Source organism: Manduca sexta, chromosome 16 (genome assembly GCF_014839805.1).
Source record: "Manduca sexta isolate Smith_Timp_Sample1 chromosome 16, JHU_Msex_v1.0, whole genome shotgun sequence".
In the NCBI taxonomy this organism is placed as follows: domain Eukaryota; kingdom Metazoa; phylum Arthropoda; class Insecta; order Lepidoptera; family Sphingidae; genus Manduca; species Manduca sexta.
Genome location: NC_051130.1, coordinates 5,621,485 through 5,644,350, shown reverse-complemented (window position 1 = coordinate 5,644,350; position 22,866 = coordinate 5,621,485). Strand labels below are relative to the sequence as shown.

The window sequence follows — 22,866 nt, the reverse complement described above, 5'->3', positions numbered from 1 at the left end:
TCCCTAAGAGGAATCTTGACGGCGCCCATGGAGGTCGATAATATAATGAACGAAATTATCTCCTCAGATGAAGACTACATTCTGGAGTATTCGCTGGAGTACGGATTCCTCCGCCTATCGCCGAGTGCCAGACTCCGTCTGAAAATACCGGTGAAAATCGTCACGCTGGATCCGCAGAAGGACGCGTGTTTCGGGGATCCATTTTCGAGATTCGTTCTAGACGAGTTCTTAGGTTATGATGACCTCCTCATGGCGTCCATAAAGACTTTGGCAGAGCAGGAGGATAATAAAGGATATTTAAGGTAAGCTTTTATGTTTGATCTGTTATGCAATTCGTAAATCTAGAGTTGATTTCTATTAAATCCAACTGAATGGAGATGTGAGAAAGCTGCTTGCATTGTGAATCGAAACTACTTCTCTTAAGGAGTAGCAACATCTTGAACTATAATATTAAATTGTAAAACACTGCTTGTTATTGAAATGCGCTTTTCACCCCGAGATATATTATGATGTTAAGGGCCACACACGACTTCTGAGTAAATGCTATTAGTTATATAAATGTACAATACGACTAAATAATAATGTCACTAATGCTCCCAAATAAAAGGTAACAAAATGAGTATAATCTACATTAACTGTTTAATATAATAACTGTCAAATAAAATTCACTTGAAACTTTAGCACAAGCCCTTTGCGTCGTGATGCGCAATAAACTGCAATGATATCTAAACCAGAATACATCAATGCTCTGTCCTGATTTTATACACTAAATATCTGTAATATAATGTAAGAAGTTGGTAGTAATGTATTTTATCCACCAATGAAACTTATCGTTTTAATAATATTCTAACAATGTTTGAAGTGTAGGCTATTAGGCTTTTTATCCAGTGGCTAGACATGTTCTTTTTTGTTGCAGAAATGTTATAACCGGCGAACATTATCGTTTCGTCTCCATGTTGACTGCCCGAAGTTCTTACATAGCAGCATTCTTTATTATGCTAGTTTTCGTAAGTATATTTTTATATCTTTTTCAACTACATTTCAATTGTGGTTATAGTTCATTGGATATACAGCATGTAAGGTTAGTCGAGGGACCTGAATAGGTAGAATAATGACCTTATTTTTTACGGGAATTTTAGTACTTGGGTATTTTTGGCTTTCTGGCGGGTTTAAAGTATTAACGGAAAACGGATTATACTTACAGGTAATTATTTATACGAAATGACCCATCTTGATAGGTCAAAGAATTAGCTACCATAAGGAGACCCCACATTAGAGCCTTCTTACAATTTTTTTAAAGTTTATTCTGTCACTTATAATTTTGCATAATTATTTTTATTACTTACATGCAAGCATGAAACGCCGTGTGAATACTTATAGCCGCATAATATTTGAACATGGAACAACTATTTGTGGATCACATTAATATTTTTCTAAAGGTGGGAAGGAAACCATGACTTCCTATATCATCCTCATATGCCGTGGACATTCTTTTATGAAAAAAAAAAAAAAAAGATTTATTGAACCAAATATATTATATGAAACTTATTATTATTATTCGTTACCTTAGCTTCTACAAATAAGCGCCATCTAGCGTCAAGTAGCAGAATATGGACAGCTTTTATGTTATATTTTTCTTACTAAATTAAATTATGCCGTAAATTTGATCATACATGTTATGAATAAATACCCTACATATTATATAAATTTGATAAGACTGCCTTAGTCATTTTTATTTTTTAAACATTTTTGATTGATTAAAGGGTTTTGTGGGAATGTAGCGACATCTATCGCGGAATAATAGGGCGGTAGCCAAACTGCGGGTTTTGACGCCTATTTTAGTTAAGCATTTGCTGTTTCGAGTAAGCGATAGCAGATGGTGCTCTTGAACAACTAAGCTTTTTATTTCTTCGGCAATATCATATTAAAGGGTTGAAGTATCTGGAAAAAAATATTATCATGTTTTCGGCAACATTGGTCAACATTTCAAATTAAGTTTTCAAATTACATATGTTTAAACAATTATATTATGCTTTTATAATAAGGAAGAATACCTTCGTATTGCAACACGTATAAAACTGAGTTAAAAAATAGCTGTTGTGGGCCACGGATGTGGGTTTTTATTTAATTACTTTTACGACTTATGAAATAAAAATCTAATATTAAGGAAATAAGGATATGATTTATCCCTCGCGCGATTCGTTCTTTCCGTAGCACGCAATACTTTTTCAACTGCAGGTTTTTTTACTTGCTAGCTCAGGCCATATAAAATTCCTCCGCGGACAACAATATGGTCCACGGGTCTGGGGTTGTGCAGCCTTGTTTCAGTCCACAATTTTTTTTGTTTTTTATGAATTTATTAATTACACAAAACACTCATTAAGAAATCTTTAGTGTTATATAGTTATCTTATTTTTCCCTTTAAACGTTTACTGTAAAGTTAACATAATCAACTTGGCTTAGTGTTCATTAATGGTATCGCAATTCGACGACACATAAAATGATCATGTTCTATGTAGGTTTCTAAGAAGGAGCCGTTAAAGTATTAAGTGAGCAGAATTTTAGCATTCTTTAAACCCCCGTCTCTCTTATGAGCAAAAGTAAGCAAGGGTCTTACCTTCATCTTCTATGCTTATGAAAACATAGGTATACTGTTTATATAATTTGTAAAATGTTATATATTGTTATTTATTTATGAAAAAAATAAATAAATAATGTTGAAATAATCGCTGTTCAGACATCTTCTCCCGTTCGCCTTGACATCGAAAAGAAGCAACTAATTAAACTACCCCTCCCTCTCCTTCCACACTTTCTTTTAGTGTTAAAGGTATAACAAAATATATCACATTTAAAAAAATATAGTATTTTATGAAAAAACAAAAAATAGACAAATATATATTTGTTATTGATTTTTTCTATAAAAGTTCGTAAGTAAGTATACACACTGTCCCATCACTCAAAAGTTAATGTAAAGGAGCGTTCATATGTTTTTAAAATAGAGGATTTGTTTATTAGGTCGAGGTGTTGAAAATATAGTATTTTGCGTACTATATATTTCTTCAGCAGTATATAGTTCGCAGACCCAAAATATAGTAAATTATGTATATACTATAGTACGGTTGGCACCCTAGCCACGGGAAGTCCGCGACTGAACATAGGCCTCGTCTAAACATCTCCAGACCGATCAGAAGCATACCATTATAGCTTAACTCTTTAATACTTTCACTTTGTTACCTTCATTATTTCTGCAGAAACCTACTCGGCCAAGAATTCGGTGATTCACTTCCCCGACGTTCCATATTTCACGTACATTACAGATCAATTAATAGGTTATCGCGGGCCGCGGTCCCTGCGCACGGCCACTAAAATCAGGACTCTCTCTCCCCGACTTACAGTTATTGCTCTTTTACAGCCCTTTCAAAGTTTATTACGGTACCAAATTCCAATGCAGTGTACGCCCCGGCCATGTAGCCTGTTTTATGTTTGTTTTACAAAACTCGGTAAATAGCCGATACTATGTGTGTTAGTGTTGATTTGGGTCTAAAAATAAGTTTACAAGATTGTTCAAATTGTGTTTTAATTTTATTAAGTTTTGGATTAAATTGTTTGGTTCTTACGATTAAAAGTCGTTGTTTTCAGTCTACAGAACACGTAAAACTCAATGAAAATTGAATATACCGTTGCTTATTTTGTCTTTATAAAGATATTTGTCCAGATTAGACCTTGACTATTCCTACCCCTAGAATTATCATTTGACACTATGTTTAGTCCGCAATGCAGTTAATAATCCATATATCCACTATGACTTCCGAACACCTCATAAGTCTCAACCGGCAACCATCACCAACAGCATTAATCCAAATAGCATTATCTCACATTGCGGTCACACGTAACACAAGCCACGCGAACAATTAATGATATCAACATGCATCAACCGGCCGCACAACAAGGTATTCATAACACCGACACGCGTCCCATCAATAAATGTTCCTAGTATTAATTTCGCATCCCGTCAACAGCCAGAGGAATTGCATTAATCAATTGTCAAACGGCCGGTATTGCCTAACATCGTTCGTATTTGCTATATCCTGTTTCATATGCTGCACGCCTGTCAGTGATCAAAGTGAATTGTGTTGTGCAGGTGTTTATGGATAGCTAGAACGTTTTCAGCTTTGTTATGTATGTAATAGTGGAAAGAATTAATGTAATTATTAGTGTCCGCCTGTTTAATGACAGGGACTGTCAAATTTGATCGGCTCTTTAGTGCCTTTCTTTGATTCTTTGAGCGGGCTAAGGTTTCCCCTTATGAACGTTGCTAATTATGTTTATTCAGTCAACATTTTCAAAAAATATAATATTATCTATATTTATTACCCCATTCATTTTTATTTCAAAAACATAGAAAATGAGCGTTATTTGCTGCAGTTACTTCACACACATTTAACAAAAAAAAAGATGTCATATAAATTATCAACAAAAAAGATACATTTTTGATAAAAAGTTACGGACATTCATAATTATAGTTTTCTAGCGTCTATAAGTCATTTCATACAAGTTGATAGTGTTTACTATGTCTTATTGTTATTCATTAAATAATTGTTTCTTACGCACCTATAGTATTCATTAATGAACGTGTCGTGTCTATAATACGATGCAAGATTTATGAAATTTTTAACTCGTCATTTACTCACTGCCTCGGTGGCGTAGTTGTACTGCATGCGCGGTACGGCAGCGCTCTGAGGTCCTGGGTTCGAATCCCAGGTCGGGCAAAGTGATATTTGGGTTTTTCTGCTCAGTATCAGCCCGGAGTCTGGAATTTGTGCCCGATATGGCGATAGGCTCGCCCCCTATCACATCATGGGACGGAACACAATTGGCGAAAAGTGGGTGCCATGGTTGCGCCTCTGCATACCCCTTCGGGGATAAAATGCGTGATGATGTTGTGTGTCATTTACTCATAAACTAAAATTCTGACTGCTCATTTATAATGTCTTACGCCTTCTACAGATCCTATTCCTTTTTTCTGTAATTAAAAACTATTGGTGTAGGTATACATGGTCATTTTGACATCACGTTACTAAATGAAACCACATACTTATCTACTTGGAAATAACATAATACAATAAGTTACTTGAGCCAGAGATGTAAAATTAACAAGTGTAAGTTTTGAACAAAATAAATTCAATAATTCGTATCAGTAATTTTAATTTTACGCGCCCTAAAGTCGCTACCACTACTCTAAGAGGATTCGTTGCAACGGCAACATCATACTTTCAGTCAGATATACACTCACGCACACGCCATATTCGCATCAAACTTCAAAATTATCAAAAAATCAGAAAACTAATACCAGGATTTTTCGGGAAAATATTAATTATTAATGGAGGATTTTTAGGACGATGTCAGCAAAGGTCAAGACAAGTATTTAGTAACGCAATGTCAAAATTCATATATTACGTATATTAAAGCTCAACTAAATATCCGCAGTAAATTTTAGTTTACATGAATTCTTTCACTCTCCCAAAGCGTGTAGCCTTCACTTCAAGTCATATATTATGTTCAGGTCAGAAAAAGCCACGACGAAGTTACCTAACCGTAAACTGGCGTTTGTTCCCTTGAAGTACACACTTTCACTTGAGACCAAACGTTGAAGTTATGTAGTTGGTAGTGCTTCATCAAGGCTACGCCGTAACGTGTAACAATTCGACATTAGAACTTCCGCCCGTTATGGAACAATGAAGTGTTTGTTGTTGCTCGCGTTTGATCGATCACCCTAAGTTGGGTAATAAAGGCAGAAGCCAGAGTATTAACTGTTCATTTTCTCGGTAATCGCGCGGTGGACTGTCAGGAGGATGAAATGGGATTTTGTGAATGGAATAACGGCATTTTTAGAATGTTCAAAATATTTTGCGGTACCAATGGAAGTATGTCAAAGCACGGCTATGCTAACACGAATGAGTGCTATATAAAGCGCGAGTAGAAAAGTTAATATAAAACATCGATCGCACGGTATCGTTTTTTAGTTTACGGACACCGTAAAAACTAACAGCTCGCCGGTGGCCATATTACGCACGGCCCATTGGCCGGTCGACGCTGCAGCACGGTCCGTCGCCTCCTGTTGCATTTTGCATCGCTTGCTCTCGACGAAAATAGTTTGGATCAACTTATGGCGTTACACGTTTATGTAATGGAAGCTTCGTATTTACGGTTGTTTAGTGACTTGATAAAGGAACGATTGATGCAGGATGCGTGGGTTACGGGTTCTAATTAAACTGTAAAGATAATTCCTTATACATATAGAAGTTTATCATAATAATTATTATTATGTTCTTCATGCTCTCGATGAATCTGTAACTAACATTTACACAAAAATCTTATGTTTTGTTGCATTCAGTAGAAATGTACAAATATTTTCCTCCCCCTGGCACATTTGGGCCACCCATCTGTTAAAAGTCACGTGTAGCTAAAAATAGTTGGTGTGGCGTCAGCGTGAGGCTCGCTATCAATCTTTTCGCCACATCATTTGCTCCCCGCAACGCTCCGCCGCGATTGAATTTCATTAACGAAACGCTTAGTGCAGATTGAATCCATTTAAGTAACAGTGGGATCGGCTACCTAAATGTTGCCCTGTGCAGTATAATCGTCGATACTCACATTCGATTGGACCGTGTTTGCAATTTTACATTTTCTTTAATTGTATTTGTTAGTTTTCATTTTGTTAATCCTGAAGATTGGGTTTGAGCATTAGGTTCCATACTGGGCGTCGTTTAAGTAAACGGTAGTCTGGCAAGGCGATATATTGGTATTATTTCCAGTCACATTGCGTCTGGCTCTATTATTGTCCTTATAAATTGTTTAAATTATATTTAGTCCTTATTATTTTTCTTGTTGTAGACGGTGTCCATATCAATGTTGCTGCGTTACGCCCATCATCAGATTTTCGTGTTCATCGGTAAGTACGATTTCTTGTCTACTAAATATTTCTAATTTGTGTTCTTTTTGTTATACTATTATTCGCTATGTAATTTACTAACTAACTTTGTGCATTTTAATAGTAAATAAATATTTTTAGTGCAATTACGAGTCCGTCGAAATGAATTCAGTGAAAAATTCTCGAATCGTGAGCCGGCTCAGCGGCAATCTCTTTGTAATAACAATAATTGCGAATAGCGCCCGCGGCCGCGACCCACCCCGCCTCCTGAAAAATACAGAAAAAATATAACAGCTCGGATTTGCCTACCGCGCTCCCCCCACTTTGATCTGTCGACAATTAGCCAGATAGAGATAATTTGTTTCTTTCCGTATTTGCCGCGTGCCGCCGCCTGGCTTAGTGTTTCAATACGATGATTGTTCTGAATTTTTCTCCACCCTCTTTTTGTTTTTCGGAGAAATGAAAAATCTCAATTTGCCGGCACATTATTAAGTTTCGCGATGGGGATTTGGGATCAAGTGGGATTATCTGTTGTATTTTTATTTTTGTGAAATCAAATAGATAACAAGCCGTGAGTTTATCGTATCGGTTTTCTTTAATTAAGTTGATTAGTTCGCTAATTAACTCCAATAATAATCCGGCGAGCTTGTTATGATATCAGGGATTCACGTTACACTTGTTTTCTCATCGTTAGTTGTTTCCTTTCATCTGACTATTATTGTTTATCGCTGGCAGGGGCTACTGGTAACTATCTTCTTTGCCGATTCATAATATTTATTGTTTTATAAATCAACAAAATTACATGATCTTTTTATTTAAGAAATCGCGATTGGTATATTTTTTCTATTAAACAGATTCAAGATAATAAGTCTCAGAAAGACGCTCCTTTATAGGTACTGACGTGGGAAGATAAATTCAATAGAGGATTTATTTATCTTTAAAATGTTTCTCTCCGCATTTCTGTTTTAGACATAAACAGACCTTTGCGTACAACACAAAACCGTAAGAAAATATGAAAAGTATAATCTTTTATCAGTTTTGAAAGGAGAGTAAAATGTAAAACAAGATTTTCACATAAAGGGGCTCTTAGCTCACGTTTGTAGAATAAACTATTCAACTCACAATATCAGATAAGGGTAAATCTGTTGAATGGGATCCAGTTGGTCTCTATGACGACTCCGCCCTGTCGACTCGTCTGTGCCGAGAAAAAGCGCGAACGATGTTTAATCCGAGATACTTGTCAATGACAGTCTCTTTAGATGTAAGGTTTTCAAATTGTAATACAATAGAATTTTTTATTGTATAATTTGTAAAATTTAGGATGCCTATAAATTCTGTTGGATATCTTGAGTCTGCCACTAGGCCAGCACGGCGGATTAACGACTAAACACCGTATAGGAGGAAGTCCATCTTCAGAATGACATATAATGTAGGGCTGTTATTATTATTCATTTTTATTTGACTCTAACTCTTAAGATAGCATTACTATAAGCATAATTTCGAAAACAATTCATACAGTTAAATAATAAGCATAATATGTGATTACCATAATGTCTCTGAATTTGGCATTATTTTGTTCAATACCGACTCTCTATTTTGCACAATGCACATACCGTCTTCATTTTTATCAGTTTTTAATTTCGCCTGTTTTGTATACATATGTCCATTATAGAATTAGTAAGAGATTAAACCTATTTCTCACATTGCATATCTTGAATAAATATAATCACATACTTTTCTATTCCAAATATTGGTGACGTGGTTGTGTTAAGGCCGTAGAATCCGTTTAAATCGTAGAAAGAAAGCATTGTATCCATCGTAACGGACCGGTACGCGTGTGGAATTTCTCAGGATCAAACAGGATTACCTGTTGTGTTGCAATAGTCGGACCTTTGACGACGATTCTCACGTTTAGAGCTACAATATCGAAATGTTCCGATGGGAATTGTTAGGTAATGCCGCGGATCAAGTTGTTGTTTATTACCATAAACGGTGTTAGTGATTTTCGTGTGTCTATTTTGTTCGCTACGTAAATCTATAGCAATTATACAGAAATACTAAAATAGTAATTTACAGTGTGTTACTAGGAAGATATTTTTTGTAATGATTGCGCCGTGAATATGTCTTTATAAGTATAATATGATTGTATGTCGTAGATAGTCGTAATTAAAAACACGGTGACGTATTCTGAATCAGTAATTTGTTCGTTCTGTCAAAAAAACATGTTACTTTATTTTGAATTTTTTGGTTGATTGTAAGTATTATAATCGCAATCAAAATATAGTTTTTTTGCAGCACTAATATCACATAACATTTTACGGTTCGTTTAAAACCTAAAACCATTTTTTTCATAGAAAATAGAGGCTTGTTATGAACAATAACGAGTTTATGGAGGCTCGGTATATTTTACATCCTGTATCAGATCAAAGACAAACTGTAAATGTATTACCTGTGTATAATGACACGCCGGATGTCAGTCTCTGCGCGAAATAGACCTAAAATATTCCTATTTCCACTTTGTAACCAATGGCTTCCGGCGCAGCGCAGGCACACGCTTTGATGCAGTGTTTTCCGTTACACGAACATAGCCTGTTAATAGGTAAATACATAGTCGACTTACTAGGTCATCGGGTGTTGAAAATCTTTGGTGCATGTGCGCTGTAAATGGAATTACGATGTAATATGCCACGTTATATGTAGTTATCAAATTATGCTGGTGGTAGGATATATTTATATCCGCCCGGATAGCGACCACCGTACATAAGGTTTTAAACCTACCACAGTGGTATATGTAAGTGTGTTGCGTTCAGGATCATCCCGTTTATATCTGGTTCGACCAGGCCGGCATAATTGTGTCGACTGCCGAGGGGTAATCTCGTTTGTCGAAATTCTATTGGACCCCGTTTCACTTACCTTCAGCTGCAATACTCAACTCTGCCGTGTCAGTATAGAAAAAAATCAAGCTAAAAAAAGGATAAAATATACATCTTTGAATAGAATTTGTTTGCGTAAGTTCGTAAGTCTAGATGACACATGTAACCCTGAAAGTTTAGGTAAAAAATAAAAGTACAACCAGTTAAGTTCGCCGGGTATATTTCCAGTGATTTGACAAGTCTACCGCTTTACGCGGCACACATCCCAATCCAGGGCAACTAGACTGTTTTTAAATTTAAAAAAAATTGTTTTCCGCCTTGCCGAATCGAACGCACGACTATTCAGTACAATGTTTAAATACTAGATATTATGATATCAAGCCTTTTCGTGCCTAAGAATTTGTAATATATGGAAAAAACTTATTAATTTATTTTTTGTTGCAAATTATTTTACTATAATAAAATATTCCACATCTATGTCAGTCTTACTATGTGAAATATAAGTTGACTATCTTCAGAAATGTTGTATAGACATGAACTTATCCTATATTCTCTGTGAGTCGATAGATATTGCTGCTCTGTAATTTTAGATCCGGATAACAGGAATAATCTAATAAACTGAATCCGATTTTCTGAGAAGCTACTTTTGTACTAATTCGCTTTAAGTCCTATGTAAACCCACAAAATTTATACACAGTTAACATAACAAATCGTAGTTAAGCTAAGACAATAAATATGTATGAATTATAAGAAAAAATCTTTATATTAAATGTTTAATTGAATATGTAATTTGGAAAAGGACACATGTCGTAAATATAATATCTATATCTATATCGAGAAAGGTATACATAATAACAAATAACAACAAAACTTTTGTAATTTTTTATTGGTAATGGAACCCAAATTCTAACCCAAAAATAAATTTTAATTTTTTACACTACATAAGAAAGTTTCCATTTCCTGAACTTTTTACATTTTCGGACATGTGCCCTTTTTGAAATTGTATATTCAATCATTATGAGTAGTTTCTTAGTAATACAATTATGTGATTTATAAAAGGGTAGGTATGAAGGTAGGACTATAACAAATATACGTCTCAGTCGATTTAGTGCTTCAAGCTTAAGTTATAATGCGACTGGCATATCTCATTGGAGTGTTGGGGGAAAATCCCCAAATTTCAGAGAAAAAAAAACAGATACATTTTTTCTCAGTAAAATTGATGATCAAACGCCATCAGTATACAAGTCTTTTCTTGGTATCGCTCTGACGATCTCACTCGCAAGCATTTAGCGTCTTTGAAGTATTTAAGCATATTTTTAATTTAATAACATGAAAGTTTCCTATAAAAGGAGACTCGGTAATTTTAATATTACGATATTAAATGAAAACTTATAAGTTAAGAACTTAAAGTCGACATTAATTGAGTGAATGCTAAGAGGTTTCAATTGTATCCTATATAACTCATATCTATGTTAATGTAAATTTATTGGAAAGTTTTTATGTTCAAATAATTGGGATTGTCACGTTTTAAAAAAATTGGTATGCATTGATTCTGAAGTATTCTTATGTTCTTTTACTTTCCCATTATGGCACTCGAAGGTACAATTGGCTCAACAAACTTTTTACATGTTTTAGACAAAAATTGCCTTAGTTTTTTGCAACCGGCTGCCTGCGTCATGACGAATGATTTATGAGAATTTATGTAGTGTTGGTTGATGTGAGAGATTCTATGGCATCTCGATCCTTTATAGGCTGATGCTAGATCAAGGAGGCTTGAATCTAAAATGCCTGTCCACTGTTGCTATACTAATTTTAAATTAACGAAAGAAATACGCAAGCACTTTTATGAAAAATTTACTTTCTAGTATTCAAAATTGATTCAATAATATCACGGCAATTGGTTGCGGTCGCACAATATGTGCCCGTTTGTAGTCATTATAATGAGAGGTGCTCGACAAAGGGTCGTTGATTAAATTGTCGCTAATACATTGTCCATACACGGATATCATAAGTTGTGTCGCTCAATTATATTCGTTCATCGATATGCGCTGATACAAAGGGACCACAGAGAACGGCACGCGACAGTATGACCGCCGCCATGCGTGTATTTTGCGGTTAAATCAATTGTTTCCACTAATAAAATTTTATTATACCAAGCAACAAACAATTGGCTGCCGAATGAGAATTCCACGTTTAAATATTCGGTGTGTGATTTCGGTGCTCTGTTCGATGTGTGGTTAATTGTTCCTTTTGATGTGTGTGTTGATTGACCACGTGTAAGGTGGTGATTAATTTCAATATGGCTGAATATGCTTCTAACCATTGACGTATATTATATAGACACGAACGTCCAAATAAACTATTTGTTAAAAATCTGAACTAAAATAGCAACCAAAACATCACTGTTATTACCTATTTATTCACTTGAACAATTTCTTGACTAATATTTTTTATTCATATCCAGGTTTACACTTAGATTCGTGTTCTTATATTATGAGCGGCATTCCGTACATAACCACACGCTGTCAATGTTGAAATCATACTAAATTCAGGTGTACGGAACGCCAGATCTAGTACCTAGTACATATACATATATGGATGTTTCTACCTGAATAGTTCTTTTTTTAAATTGTCATAATGGTTTCATAACATATTTTCTGATTGACTAACGACGTGTTAATCCAAAAAACTAAATATTTTCCCACCCTCAGACACTTTGTGCAATTTTAGTTCAAAGCAATGAAATGCAGTAATGGTAAATTTTAGTATGCATAGAATATAATGTTTCCTTGATTAACCGTTTACTGTAAAATATATTCGAAGTAATTCATTCATCCGGCACACTCACCTTAATGAATACTAAAAGATTTTCATTTTGCGGACCCGGAAAAAGGCTTGAACATTTGCATAATTAAATATCGGAATTAACTATGCGATCTCGACAAGATAATTAAGTGTACAACAAAGGAGTCTCAAGATATATTTTTTGTATCAATATTTTTTCATTCGCCGTTTGCTGTTTTCGATGTTTGTAATTCTCTGAGGATTAAAACATTTTCTTAAAGCTTTATTTCCCTAATGGAAGATAAAGACTAACCCTATTTTCGTATTTTAACAAAACATTGTTTAGTCTGCAGTAATTAACCTAAAGGATTTTTTAGAGTAAAGTAGGAATTCAAATCATAAGCGTTTATAATTGGGTAGGCAAAAACATTTTTAAGCATACAAACTCAAATTATGTTGGTAACGTGAGCAAATCTTTTGTTTGTGAATGGTTATTAATAAGGTTGATCTAGCTTACTTTCAATGTAAAAACCTATTAATAAGCGTTACATTGCGAAACGCATATTAACGTAAAAAGTTACGTTAATTGTTGTTTGCGTCATATTTATTGCTGTAAAATTACACTTGTATTCACAAACAATATGTGAGGTGGTGCTGACGCACGGTGGGCCTGAACGCGTTGGGCCGACTTCATGGTTTTCATTGGCTTTGTTCAACTTTGTTTATTTAAAGGCAACTAAAGTAAAGTTCTGCTTCAATATTAGTCAATCACAGCGCCCTATGCCTACGTTCTGCGAACGTTTTCATGCTGTAAGCACAAAGAAACAAAATTATTATCATAGCATTGCTTCGTTCTTAGCCAAATATCGCTTATGGATGGGAGTTTTAGTGTCTTTTTTATACGTGCATGCCGAAGTGCCACCAATGCACCTGATGGTATGGACTGTGGTCTAATCAAATATTATATATCCGTGTCTGATATATAATATTTAATTTTACGGTATTTAATACAGTTAATACATCTGCATTCCGTTGGCCTGAAAAGTTTTTGCGTTAGTTTTTTTTAGTAAATGCAGGATGAGGACCTGCTTCTCATTTTGAAGTATTTTCATGTGGATGAAATTTTTATCCGCACCCATATAAACATTTGTTTATTAATATAGTAAGATGTTTTATTTGATGGTAACATGATTTAAATATTGAGGATATGTTATTCTAGTGGCAAGCTCTTAGTCTTCACGTTGTTAATGTTTTAACAATTTGTTTACTTCATAACATAAAACTAATTTGTACAAAGCTTTTAAAGTAAATTTCAATAAACGTCGTAAGTGGAGTGTCTACTCACCACTACGTAGTACGAGCGTTACACGATATAGTGTGTAGCGGCGGTAGTAATTGGCAATGGTGTTTTCGAGACGTTCTCATTTGCATGGTTTCATTTGGTTCGAGTAGTCGCCTGACGGAGCAAATTGCTTCACTAGCTCATTTGCCGATAAACTTACTATTAGCGAGTGCAGCCGAGTAAATACATCATATATTTCAGACGCGTTATACTGAGTGTTTCTGCACGTTTATTGGAAATGTTGCTTAGTTTCATCAAATATTTGTCGTTGTGTCGATTTGAAATCAACACGAACACAAGTCTGACGAGAAATGATCTGAACTTGTGAAATGATAGATACCTTTAGATTTACAATCAAATCAGATTGCTATGATAGTTGTGTATTTACGTATATCTACACGTGTTCCACAAAATGTAGGTACAGATTTTTATAACAGTTTATTAAAAACGATGTTGTCTATATATTTTTTTCTTTATTGTATAATAAACAAAAATATTGGGCCGCGTAGGTTTGATCCTTTAAGTAGCTAATTTGTAAATTATTCCTTCTACAAGGAGATTTTCAGTGTAATTTGGCCAATTATTTATCTCTCAAATTGTGCGTAATTTTCCATAGCAATAGGGTATTAGTCGATATCGGGGCAAAAACGAAAATAAGCAGATAATAATGATGTGCCGACATCAATAAAATAAAATCTGACATCTTTTCCTCGCCGCGCCGCGCCGAGGGAGCTTCGCCTTTCAATACTTCGAGAGATTGAGTCAAAAATATTTGATTTCGACAGTTTGCTAAATATAAATTCATGTTAATTAGTTTGTTTATTTAACTTTAAACCTTTCAGTGCTTTAAATAAAGTCAGATTGAGACAATAACAATACTAGGATATTTTTTCTTTAATTAGACAAATGTTTAAATTTGTTTAGTATGGGAGAAAAAAATATGATAAATATTAGTTTTATAAAAATTACGCATTTATTCTCATTGTCATAGGTGTTTGAGGTCAATCAATGTCAGTAATTCTATGCCTTCTTCGTATTATCTTACGTTTTATTCGGATAAAGGCTTGCTCATTTAGGTTTGATATACTTGAAAGAATAATATTATGCACACATAAATTTATTGTTAGAAAAGCGCAAATATTATATTTCCAACTTGTTCATGTTATTTTAAAAAGGTGAAAATTTAAAGTGAATATTATAAGTGAGCGCTTCGCAAAGCTTATTTTTCTTGTTCTCGCATTTCAAACTAATTAGGGCAAGCGGTAGGTAGCCGGGCGGTGCGGGCCGTCCGCCGCTCCACTTGCACTAACAACCATTTTGAGAGCACGGTTTAATGCCAATTACCTGCTCACTGTATTGTTTTCAGAGTCAAGTATCGCCGCTGATGGGCGCACCGTGCCGTCGGTAACTCAGATTTACTCGATACAATAATCCTCTTATAAATGTAACTTGTTTTTAGTGCGTACGTTTATCTCTCTTTAAAATGTATCATGAAATTTTTAACATTATTTTTAATTTGTGCAACCTCTTGCCACCAATGCTACGGTGAAATGAATCTGGGCAGTAAATCGTAAGGTTCGAAACGAGACGGCATCGGGGCAAAGCGACGGCGAAATTAATTTCATATGATGAATGATGAACGATGACTATGCAATTTACAATTTTCCACCGGAAATATTTGAAGATATCACATGCATGTATTTTGTGATCTGAAAAGTGTAACTGGATTTCTAATATGAGCATAGCATTGTAAGCTTCTTAGAAAATATAAAGGGTCTGCTAGATAAAATATATTAAGTAGCATTAGGTATAAAACATAAATGAGAAGAAAATCTTCCACAACACATAAATGTATTGAATTAAGTGAAAAAGCTATCAATTGATTTTTCATTGAAAATAACATTTTATTATTGGCTCTCTTTCAGTAATATGATTGGTGAATCATTAGAAAGGCCATCCTTAAGAATTCAACGATATAAGAATATTAAAAATTCTTAATAATATCCTTCATAATTACCAAGTATTTTTGTATCAAACGGTATCTTAAGAAATATTCAACTAAGTTTTATTTACATTTTATGTAAATAAAAAATATAATTATAAGTAGTGTTGCCCAAATGCAAGAACAAGACGAGACTTAGCCAGTCTTGGTCTTGGTCTTGCGCCAATACACCTGATCTTGGTCTTGGTCTTGGTCTTGCGCTCCCAGTCTTGGTCTTGGTCTTGGTCTTGCAGCAAGAGTCTTGCAAGTCTTGCAATTACCTATTAGTCTATTACTATTTATTAAAGTTTACTTTAAATCTTAGAAAGACGTATTAGAATTGGAACATTGTGAGCTTGAATTAACATAGCCATAGTAAAGATCAAGCAGATTAATAAATAACTGAAGATTTGATAAGAAATTCGAAAAATCAACTGACCTATATGTCGTTTTCCATGGAAGTAACTGTTTCTTAATAAACATTTATGATTTATAAGCTTACATTTGCTAAAACATGTAAAAAAAACAAATTAATTACAATAACTTGACTGTATTTTAAAGAACAATACTTATCTGTCTAGAAAGAGATTGAACCTTCAACTTATAAGAAATATAATAAAAGAGTTTTACGATTTATCATTGTATCCCAAAAGTAAAAATGAAAAATTATTATTAATATTTCCCAATTGGGACCCGAGTGGGGCCAAAGTGGGAAATCCCAAAGTAAAAATGAAAAAATTATTGTTAACATTTCCTAATTGGGGCTTGAGTGGGATTTAAGTGGGAAATCCCAACGTTGAAATAGTAAATTATTGCTAATAGTTCCGCTTGAATAAATCTAACTAAGATAAACGCAAAAACAGAAACAAATATTAAACATTTAACCGCAATATTAGTAATATCATCTAGTTGATTCGATGTATATCAAATAAAGCGACGAATGTAATATTCCCGCTTGGACCAGTGGTAACGTGAACGACTGATGATCAAGAGGACCCGAGTTCGAGCCCAACTGACGACAAGGATGCATTCAACCAATAGTTCACTTTCTAATCGAAATATAAAGTTATAGTACCATCAGAGTCCGTAATTCAAAATTATTTTTGATTTTTTGAAATTTTAGATTTTTTATAAATTTAGATTGGGATCTGATGGGGATTTCCCAATTGGGCCCCATTTGGGATTTCCCAATGGGGGCCCATTTGGGATTTCTCAATGGGGGCCCAAGAGGGCTTTGCGTGACATCCCAAAGTGGGCCCCAAGAGGGAAGCCCAAGAGGGGCCCCATTGGTCGCACTTTTAAATTTCTAGTCGGGCTATCCTTACCATTTTATCCCAATCATAATACTACTTGCGTGATCAGTATAATGTATTCATTTTCATTCTAAGCACTCTGAAACTTATTTATTCTTTGGAACACCTGTAGGTACTCTTAAAATTCGAAATTATTTTGCATGAGTATACCTACGCCCTATGGCGGCAATCAAATAGTGTCAAATGTTATGATTTCGGCGTGGCGGCAACGATTGTTTTAGATTTCAAAAGAAGCCGCCGGCGCGTGTATCATAACCATGTACTTCCGAAAAGCGGCAAATTTCTTTGAGAAGTAAGTACAAAACCTTTGATGCCGCATTATCAAAGTGCCGATGGTTAAAACATAGCTATGCATGCACTCAGTTTGATTTTAATAGATATTTTTTATTCGCTATGTTTATGGTATTAGTCGTAATGCGTATAGGTCCAGTTTTTCATATTCTTTGATACAGTTTTTTGCGTCTCATAGAATTCCTAAGCGTACCTACCTATACACCGAACTGTTACACCTAACTACTCAGTGAAATAGCGCTAAGTCCTAGCTGCAAGACGCAAGAATCTTGCAGGCTATGTCTTGTTCTTGCTCAAGTCTTGCACGGTCAGTCTTGGTCTTGGTCTTGCTAAAAATACGCGGTCTTGTTCTTGGTCTTGGTCTTGCAAAAACGCAAGAACAAGACCAAGACTGCAAGACCAAGACTGAATTTGGGCAACACTAATTATAAGAGATTTTAAATGTAGTCATGTATGTGTACCTATTAATAATTATTATAGGCATTAGGCATGTATTTACCTAAGGTTTGTATCAGACATATGTATGTGTTTTTGGCATAAACATGAGGTGTAAAAACAAGTTTAAAAAAGTCGTGTGAAAATCACTCGTTGGTCATTGTTTTTCACAGTTTTACTTATGTTTAATTAAATTCAAAATATAGGTATAAAGTTTCGCGTATTAAACATTCAAAGGTTTCGTCTATTACACACATAATAAACAAACATTTAAAAATCATATAAAATATACTTAAAAACATACACGTTCTCATTAAATCCCTTTAATTTAACGCAACTCATCATTCGTATACCGAAAATCATTTTTATAGGCCACGGTTTTCATATACTCCACTTTGTGATACATCAAAAGACACGGTAACGGGTATACAAGGGTGCGTTTCCGATACGGAAACTGTGCCGGGATTATCCCACCGTACGCAAACAACCGTCCGCAAAGCCTGACTGAGAGCATACGTGAACTATGCTAACGAAAAGAAGATAAAACCTTTATCTTATTACTGTTATACCGTGTGCCCGAATATCGTGATTCGTGACGTCACGGGTTAGTGAACTGCCGACGGACTTTGACAAGTTGGCTGCGGACGTGGGATGGGCGATTTTTTTTTTTGAGTTTAATTTGATGGCATTTTGGGATTTTAATGTTTGCGTCAATGGGTTGATATACATATAGATTTGTGATATACAAGTAAGTCATGTTTGAAAATAATTAATAGATACGGTACTGTTTCCGAGCCCTTAACTTCAGAAATATTTAAGTTATTCAAAGGTTTGCCACGTATTAGCTTTCTTATTTTCTGTTAATACACTTTACCACGTGGCTGAAAGTTACAGCATTAGAAAGATGAATTATAATATTTCGTCACTCAATTGAATATACAGAATATTTGAGAGAAATTTATTTAACGTTTGCAAATTGCTTGCGGTGATAATTGTAACAAATATTTTCATTTCATCGACATACTTTACTGACCAACTTCGTACAAAACAACAACGAGATAACAAAAACCGCGTGCATATATCACATTACGGGTAATGGCCGGTGCAGACGGTGCAATAGATATACCGTATATATTTTAAAGGTTTTCTGTTGTCGGCTCATAAAGAATGATCCGACGTCTCGGGCGACACCATTACTCGTGGTGGCGCATGAAATATTCATAGTGCAGCCGTTTGATCGCGTTAACGTGCTGTGACGTCGCGCGCGCACACCCTCGGGAACTCTCTGCCGGGCTTATGGCCATACAGACGCCAGCGTACGTTTTAACTACGCGCAATAATGTTCAAGTATAATTTAATTTATAGAAGGGACCGTGCAACTGGTTTTTACGGCCGTTGCGTCGGGATTTATACGCGGAAAGTTTCGTCACATGTTTAATAGTCGTGTCGTGTTGCAGCCTTTTGAAGCGCAGCGGCAGTAGTTGCATGTTGGTCATATTGTATTTTAATGTAGCGAATGGTACAGTAGTATAACGTGGTAGTAAGGTGTGAAACATATTGTCATGGCAGTCAACAAGTGTTGTCAACTCCTTTGTTTCTGTAGGTTGTTGATTAATGGTCATATGATGTAGGAATATTGAGTATTCCATTTTGTTAACGTGATGTTGTTTTTTTACAGTGGATCTGCTGCAAATGCTAGAGTTCAACGTGACAGTGTCGTTCCCGGCGGCGCCATTGTTGACAGTCATTCTAGCACTTGTCGGTAAGTGAATATGAAGATGAATTAGTGGTCAATGTTTTATTTTGTTTATGTTTGGTATCCTTTTATCTGAGTTTTTCTCCCAATATTGTGTCGGCTGTGACTTAAACAGTCATTTATGTATTGTTATTTGTTAGGAAGGTCTAATGAGAATCGAAATTATTTCATATCTAACGGCAAGTGCAAGTTTTCGCATTAGAAACGGAATACGCGAACGCGGTTAAGCTCGAACGCCTCCCCCGCTAGGGAGGCGTTCGAGCGTTGTATTTAGCAAGCAGCGTTGCAGTCACATGCGGCAATAATGCACGTACCTTCCACGTACCACGCGACATAAGTCCGCGCTCTCTGATACCTGGCGCCGGTGTCTGAGCTTTGCTTTGTTTGCGACTCGACTTGTTCTCTTTATATGTGTCTGTTGCGGGTTGGGTTGGTAGATATTAATAAAATAAGCCTTTCGTTAGGTAATTGCAGTCGATGGGTTCCATCTTGTTTTTCTTGATTGCATTTGGATTAGACGTCATCATTTTGAATTTGTTTAAGTAATGTGTGTGATATTAATAATGTGATATACAAATAAGACACCTTTGTAAGTGTTGTAGAACGATTGATAAACAAAAATTATATATATCTTATTTATAACGTAGTGTGAAAGATCGGCACAGGCTTAAGACGTTTGAGTATTGTACTTGTAGCACAAAGATTTTCGCTCTGTGAAATATATCTATTCTATGTTGCATGTTCCACCTTTGAGAACCGCTCTTTGATAGCTCGTGTTGATGTCTCTTTGAACTCTTAGAAACGATATCTGCATAAGATGTATGTGGGTGTGGCCTTGTTCGTGATTTTATGCGGGAGAGTTCAAAAGAATAATCGCAAGTAGGGACTCGGTCGCAGCGATATATTGTTGTTGGAGAGTGTAGTTGTTGCAAAAGTTCCCACAGTCTTAGGGTTGGCAATCTCGGCGGAGAGCATTTGACAAATAAAAAGAATAACGTTCTGTAGAAATTCGACTTATCTATTGGGGGTTTGAAGTATATTTTAACTCTTGGTCTCTCGTGAATCGCCGGCGAGCCAAGACAGCTACATGACATTTGCGTGTGTCACGGGATTATAACCTTATATACTACATATATACTACATAATAAGGTTATTTTTCCGTCACACGCGTAGCTGTCAATGTTTGCCGGCAAACATTCAGCTACCTCACGGGTTAATAATGATTAGTATATTAGGGGTTTGTAATAGGTATAGTTCAATTATGATTAGGAATATGATGTGACGTTTTGCATCTGGATTTTATTATGATAATATTCCGAAATTCGTGCTGAGGTACTGAAATTACAAGACATTAAAAGTGATTTATGAGAAATTTTCAGTGAAAAACATGGCTCTAAATGTTTCAACGAAGAAAGAAGTTTACAATAACCAGCTTATCGTAACTATCGTGAACTCCTCGGCGGGTGTGAGGTTAGTGACGTTGCTCGCTATTGTGGTGATGTAACAAGTTTCCTCGCCATTTGCCGTCGGTTGGTAGTCTTTTATCTATATTGAGAATTTGGAGTGTCTTCATGGAAACGTTAGTAGGTCGGTCGATTCAACAAGTAAGTCGGGCGCGGCGCCTGTTGCGCGCGGGCGACGGGGGGGCAGGGCAGGAGGGGGTCCTGGGGAAGCAGCAGCGGTGCGGGGGGCGGGGCGCCTGTTGCGCCTCGCAGACGCCGCTGCCGCCCACTCCACTAACACCCGTGCTTCTGCCCATATAATGGGGATACTTTTGACCCACTTACACGATTTTTTCGATAACTTTCTTTAATAAGTCTTCTTAAACCACTACACCAAATATAAAGATGAAAAATACCCTCTCAAGTCTCGTTGCATCTGAATTGATCGATGGTTAAATGTTTACACGAGTACGTTGTAATTGGCGTGGTGAGCAATTACTTTATGATTCTCCCTTTGATATCAATCGACGTGGCCGACGCTAACGATTCCGTACGAAAGGCACATATGTTTACACGGCTCTCGTCGGTAACGATTTGAACAATTTGTATTTTCTTTCCGACAACATCAAATGTCGGCCCGATGGAAAATAGGCACCTCATTATCTGTCCTGTGATGTGTTGACTGAGTGCGGATTGCGAGTATTTTTCTTTTCATATGTGAAAGCTCTTGCGAGATTGCTCTAAGTACGCGGTAATAATAATTTATGTGGGTACATACATGCCTTTGATTAACCAAAAAAATATATATACTTAGGTTCCTTTTAAGGTGTCGCATTGTGTTGCAATGTACCAGGTTACGTTTCTAGAAATTGTATCCCTTGGTTTTTTGACTATAGGTCATATTATATGAGTGGTCATTTCTCGAGAGTCGAGTGGTCTCGTCATTCAAAACAATAAAAAAAATGAAATTTTTACGTCTACGTTTTAATAAATTAACGCAAAATTATAAAATAGTTTCACCAAAATCGTTTACTTATATCTATGGTTCACAAATAAGTTAGAATATATTTGGAAAAACCTTTTAAAAGAGCTTAACGTGCATTCATGGATTATAAACTATTCTGGAGGGAATTTAATGCTAAAATTAGGTTTCAAAACGACGCTCACTGACTTGGCAGATGCTATAGATATTTACAGACGTAATTCCAGTTCCATGAATCGCTGAAAGGTCTTTTCATTAAACGTGACACTTTGGAATACTAATAGTTGCTATAAATGGCATCTCTGAAGCGGTTTGTTTAATGTTAATTTATGTTTAAGTTTTCGTTTAACGTATTTATATTTGTTTTTGGGTACATTTTATATCAATTAATAAAGTATCTTTTAAGATAATACTTAGAATTAATCAGTTAAGATTTTTATTTATTTATTTCCTCATACAACTATTACAGATCATAATACCCAATACAATAGTGACTATAATATTTGCTATGTATATCGATATATATTCCCAAAAATTCGCTTGCATCAAAAGAATTCCTTAATTATATATAAAACAGAGTGGCATATATCACTTCGTCTGGATTTTATTTTTTTTGTAAACATAATATTTTGATTTTTTGTAAACATAATATTTTGATGTGCTGTGGTTACAATCAAGTTTAGTTATTCTGTCAGGCTGCGAAACTTAAAATATTCACACAAGTTCTTTATAATAG

The 22,866-nt window shown here is 35.4% G+C and overlaps 1 protein-coding gene across 2 annotated transcripts in view; it reads left to right on the top strand.

The window, feature by feature from the left end:
* LOC115443237 (membralin) overlaps positions 1–22,866 on the top strand; it is a 96,629-nt gene that overhangs the window by 6,685 nt on the left and 67,078 nt on the right. The window contains exons 5-8 of one of the 2 annotated variants that reach the window (XM_037439254.1): positions 68–302; positions 917–1,007; positions 6,895–6,952; positions 19,629–19,712. In XM_037439254.1, the coding sequence (XP_037295151.1) occupies positions 68–302; positions 917–1,007; positions 6,895–6,952; positions 19,629–19,712 (468 nt within the window). The remainder of the gene's footprint in view (positions 1–67; positions 303–916; positions 1,008–6,894; positions 6,953–19,628; positions 19,713–22,866) is intronic. The other variant, XM_037439255.1, reaches the window with a different exon arrangement.